The 5,654-nt window shown below is 37.4% G+C and overlaps 1 protein-coding gene across 1 annotated transcript in view; it reads right to left on the reverse strand.

Moving 5' to 3' along the window:
- Positions 1-204: 204 nt before the first annotated feature.
- myrfl (myelin regulatory factor like) overlaps positions 205-5,654 on the reverse strand; it is a gene marked incomplete in the record, with an annotated part of 22,926 nt that continues 17,476 nt past the window's right edge. Inside the window, 12 exon segments of the mRNA XM_014029000.1 lie at positions 205-743; positions 890-961; positions 1,185-1,296; positions 2,740-2,814; positions 2,998-3,082; positions 3,174-3,221; positions 3,400-3,546; positions 3,630-3,676; positions 4,391-4,462; positions 4,950-5,111; positions 5,181-5,326; positions 5,399-5,508. Coding sequence (XP_013884454.1) covers positions 651-743; positions 890-961; positions 1,185-1,296; positions 2,740-2,814; positions 2,998-3,082; positions 3,174-3,221; positions 3,400-3,546; positions 3,630-3,676; positions 4,391-4,462; positions 4,950-5,111; positions 5,181-5,326; positions 5,399-5,508 — 1,169 coding nt within the window.

Here is a 5,654-nt window from a genome sequence, read left to right on the forward strand (position 1 = left end):
GATAGATAGATAGATAGATAGATAGATAGATAGATAGATAGATAGATAGATAGATAGATAGATAGATAGATAGATAGATAGATAGATAGATCACAATAAACAGGACCTTAAACAGATTGGTTGTGTTTAATTTGCTCCTTTTTATTTGATTCAATCTGCTTCAGATTTGATAAATATGTTTAAATTATAGTAATAATTTAGTTCTTTTTTAATGAAATTAATACATTTTTTGAATTGAATTTTTTTACCAAAGTATGAAATTAAAACACTAAAAACACAAGTTCCTGTTCTTACTTTGATTTGAAACATCCTGTTCAGTCTTTGTGTTTAACGTACGAGTTTCTGCAAATAAATTTTACAAAACCAAAACCATTTAAAGCTACTTGTGTAGCACTACTCTGCTGTCACGTTTCACTTCATTCAGCTCAGCATACAGACCATCTGTCCAGTTCAACAACAACAGTGTGAATGTGCTGCTGATCTGGGACAGCAACACAAGAAMACTAATAAACTCTGCAGCATCAAGGACAGAAACGGTGAAAAAATGTGTTTAAAATTCATAMAAAACAAAACCCAGCAGAGTAATATCTTCAGTTTCTGCCTGTCAGGACAGAATACAGTAATCTGTGGAATAAAATCTTCATTTTCACTCATTTGTCTGTGCAGCGTCTGTAGAAGTTGAAGTAATAATCTGTGAAGAGCGCCCCCGCGTAGTGATGGTCGGTACTGCAGTCGGCTTGACCCTGGAGAAAAACACCGTCACTAACTGGATTCTCTTTCATTCTGATTTCCTTTAAATTAAATCTTTAAATTAACTTCTATCCCCTCTAAAAGACACAAAAATGATGTTTGATTGTTTTCTTATAAAGGAAAGTAAGTTGTTTCTTACAGCCACGGCAGAGCGAAAGTGATAAAAGCTGCGATAAAACCGAGCCACGTGAAGAGGCCACTCATGTTCCCCCTGCAGAAACACAGAAACTCTCTTTACTTTATTTCACACAGTAAAATATCATCATTATAATCGACGTGGTGCTGGATGTTAAACACTTAAATCTCTAACAAACTGAAGCTAATTCAATCTCAGCTTATGTCAAAACATAAAACTGTTTAAATTTTAGGAGAATAATTAAAGAACATATTAATTCAGAATTTAAATGAGCTTTAGGTGAACTGCTGGTATTTACCTGAGTATTTGATGGGTACCTGCTTCCAGTGAGTGTGTTTTTATCCATCAGAGAAGAACAGGTGATGGGTTCATCTAAATCACACAGATGGACCACCAACAGCTCTGTAGAACTGAACAAATGGTTAAAACAGGTTTAAAACATGTTGGAATATTTTTACATTTAATGTCAAGTTTCATGTTTTTAAGCCGGAAAAGATTCACTTCAAGGCTAACATGCTAACAGCTGTTTTTATAGGTAAATAAACATGGTATTCAAAGCTAACAAGCTAACGGCTGTCTTAGAAATTATAAAAACAATATTCAATACAAAGCTAACAAGCTAACGGCTGTTTTAGGAATTAAAAAAACAATATTCAATACAAAGCTAACAAGCTAACGGCTGTTTTTATAGGTAAATAAACATTTTCTTCAAAGCTAACAAGCTAATGGCTGTTTTAGGAATCATAAACAATATTCAATACAAAGCTAACAAGCTAACGGCTGTTTTTATAGGTAAATAAACATTTTCTTCAAAGCTAACAAGCTAACGGCTGTTTTAGGAATCATAAAAATAATATTCAATACAAAACTAACATGCTAACAGCTGTTTTTATAGGTAAATAAACATGGTATTCAAAGCTAACAAGCTAACGGTTGTTTTAGGAATTATAAAAACAACATTCANTAAATAAACATGGTATTCAAAGCTAACAAGCTAACGGTTGTTTTAGGAATTATAAAAACAACATTCAATACAAAGCTAACATGCTAACAGCTGTTGTTACAGGTAAATAAACATTTCCTTCAAAGCTAACAAGCTAACGGCTGTTTTAGGAATTATAAAAATAATATTCAATACAAAACTAACAAGCTAACAGATGTTTTTATAGGTAAATAAACATGGTATTCAAAGCTAACAAGCTAAAGGTTGTTTTAGGAATTATAAAAACAATATTCAATACAAAGCTAACAAGCTAACAGCTGTTTTTTATAGTTAAATAAACATTTTCTTCAAAGCTAACAAGCTAACGGCTGTTTTAGGAATTATAAAAAATAATATTCAATACAAAACTAACATGCTAACAGCTGTTTTTATAGGTAAATAAACATGGTATTCAAAGCTAACAAGCTAACGGTTGTTTTTGGAATCATAAAAACAATATTCAAAACAAAGCTAACATGCTAACAGCTGTTGTTACAGGTAAATAAACATTTCTTTCAAAGCTAACATGCTAACGGCGGTTTTAGCAATCATAAAAACAACATTTTATTCAAAGCTAACAAGCTAACGGCTGTTTTAGGAATCATAAAAACAATATTCAAAACAAAGCTAACATGCTAACAGCTGTTGTTACAGGTAAATAAACATTTCCTTCAAAGCTAACATACTAACGGCGGTTTTAGCAATCATAAAAACAACATTTTATTCAAAGCTAACAAGCTAATAGTTATTTGAAGAGCTATGCTAACAGTCAGCCATGTTAGCGTCTCCAAAGTTTAACAGGTGAAACAGATCAGACCAGACTGAGTTTCTTCAAGCTCTTTTGAACCAGATGTTTTCTGTCAGGTCTTACTTCATGAGGAGGGTGACTCTCATGTTGACAGGAACAAACGGGCTGACAGGAACTCTGAAGACGTATCGATCAGGCCTGAAGAAACAAACATTTTATCAGCTGTTTGTCAAGCTAAACGTGGAAACACTGAAGTGTTTTGTTTCATTTTACTTTACTATATACCACCTGTTCAGGTTTTAGCTGCATTTTCCTCTAAAATGTTCAAATGACATCGTAATAATAAAACTTGCAGATACAGATCAGATTTCCTTCACTCACCCACATTCATCTCTCAGGCAGTATCTGCTGTCAATCACCTGCCGGTTCTCTTTAATCATAAAAGTATGGATGGTGGTATTTTTCCCTGACAAAAAGTCAAATTTAAACCAAAAATAAAGATTTATTACATAAACGTCTAAAGACATCAGTGAAGAACTTTTGAAATTAGGACTCACAGTCTCTGGCCCTTTTCAGCTGACGTTTATGTTTCTCTGCTCTTACAGCTGTATTAAAAACATCACATGTTAAAACTTTACAGTCGACTTGAAGTTAGAAGAACTACATTTAGTGGAAGCTAATTGGTACGCTAACAGTTTCCAAAGTTAGCAAAAATGCTAATGTGCTAAACAATGAGTTAGCTTGGCTGTTAGCGATTAGCGTAGCTGTCCCCATAACTGTTACCTGTCGTCACCGCTGCGTCGGTGGCGGTGACATTGGAGTCAGTGCCGCCCCCTGCAGGTGAGGGGCAGCAGTACACCTGGTTGCAGTACAGCAGGTCGCAGAAGTCCACATCAGGAGGCCAAGAACCAGGAGGTCTGGTCCACAAGACTGGAGCAGGGAGCAGAGAACGTCTCTTAAAGCTGATGTACGTGATAATCTGTCATCTCAACATACGTCTCATTTTAGGTCACCTGTGGTGGTTGAAGCTGTCGTCAGGGCAGGAACTTCACTGCTGTTACTAAAAGACAGAGTGAAGAAGAAAAAATAAAACCCTGCTGCCAGTGGTGGGCAGCGCTGCTCTGAAACTTAGCTGCACTAACCCTAAAGCACTAACTTCAGTTTTTAGGTCCCCTAGTTCGAAAGCACTAACACACTTAAAAATTTAGCAAAAGCTAACTAAAGCAMTAAAAACCCAGCTGAGTCAACATGAGACAATATGTACTGTGTGCAAAATATTGTTAATATTTCATCTCTAGTAGTTAATTAAGTAAGTAAAGTTTTATTTATAAAGCACCTTTCACAGAAATAGATTGACAAGGTGCTGTCCAATAATYAACAATGTAAAAATGTCAGGAAGACAAAATAAAACACAATAAAAGATAATAAAACAGAACACAAAGCAACATAATGAAACATCAAAAACAGGATGAAAAAGCGACACACATGACCAACATGTCGGACAGCGTTCACCCTCAGCTGCTGACAATACTGTTCATCAATAATATTTAAACAACTCAATTAGTGCTTATAAATTTAGCCCATAAATTYAGCAAGTGCTAATCCACTAAAGAATTAAGAAATTAGCAAAAGCCCTRAAGCACTAATCAGGAAATTAGTTCCCCTATTAGTGCTTTAGTGGAMCTGTGCCCACGACTGCCTGTTGGAAATCATGTGTGTAAACGTCCGTATTGAAGCTAAAGAGAGCAGAAATCAAAGAACAAGACGAGCTCACCTGTTGTCTGAAGGAAGGTCAGAGTGTCCGTTTTTTAAAATCACCAGGTAAAACGTTGAGATGGAGATCAAACTGCACAGAAACAACAAACAGGTCTTTAAAGTGCCTGTGACAGATACATTTAGCTGTAAAAATAAATACACTTTTGTTAAACTAACATAGAAAACACACTGCTAAAAAAATCACGCTGCTGAGACTGACAGTTGTTGAGATATTTGTACGTGAAGAAACAGGAAGTGATGTCGAAGGGGAACGTGTGCGTGTGAACGTAGCATCTGAATTCTTCAGATTTAGATTTAAAGTTTTTATCAGAGAGATGAAGAAGAGTTAAAGGGAGTTTTCTTCTTAAAGAGTTCCCCTTTGATGTCACTTCCTGTTCCACTTGGGCTGAGGCAAGTTCAAAAGAAAAAAATGGCAGTTATGTGAGAAAATGGATAAAACCATGTGGATTACGGTGTTTTCTCTGACTTCTTGTAAGTGAAGCAAATGCAGGTCAGGCACTTTAAACTTTAGTTTTTATTTTTAAATCTAAAAATGTGAAAAAGGAAGTCGTTCTCACCACAAAGCCATGGTGAGCAGCAGGGTGAAGACGCCGGCCTGCAGGAGTTTATTCTGCACGCACCGTTTGTGTTTCTGACGCCGGCTCTTCGGCTGGTTTCTGCCGGGCTTACAGGACTCTGGACCTGCTGAGGTGGACCCACTGGGCCGTCTCTGAGGCTTCCTGTTGGAGGATCAGAATTAATCCCTTCACAGATGAAAGGGTTAGGATGATTCGGACAGCGGCAGGTACCCAGCGGAGCGCAGGCTGCCCGTCAGGCTCTTCAGCTTGGCGAGGCGCCGGTTCCACACCTCCAGCTCTTGGATGCGAGTTTCCAGGTCGTCGGTGAGTTTTGACAGGTGCTGAACGGCCCCGACGTTCTCCATGAAGATCTGCTCCTGCAGCGGGGGGGCGGAGCTTTGTTCAGAGCGGTACACAGGTGAGGTGAGGTGAGGAGGTGAGGGAACTACCTTGTCCACCATGAGGAGGTTGTGTATCCTCTCTCCGTCTGAACACACAACATGTCCCACCTCTCTGACCGCAGACGGCAGCAGCTCTTTGACCTCCTGAGCGATCACTCCTAAAACATTGATTGATTGATTGATTATTCAGTCAGCCATAAAGAACTATATCATTAATTGTTGTTTTGTGTGTAGAACTCCACACTTCCACACAATAAGATATATAAGGAAGTATAAGTGAAGAGTAAATAATATGCAAAGCTTC

The sequence above is a fragment of the Austrofundulus limnaeus genome, unplaced genomic scaffold, assembly GCF_001266775.1.
Source record: "Austrofundulus limnaeus strain Quisiro unplaced genomic scaffold, Austrofundulus_limnaeus-1.0 Scaffold836, whole genome shotgun sequence".
NCBI lineage: Eukaryota > Metazoa > Chordata > Actinopteri > Cyprinodontiformes > Rivulidae > Austrofundulus > Austrofundulus limnaeus.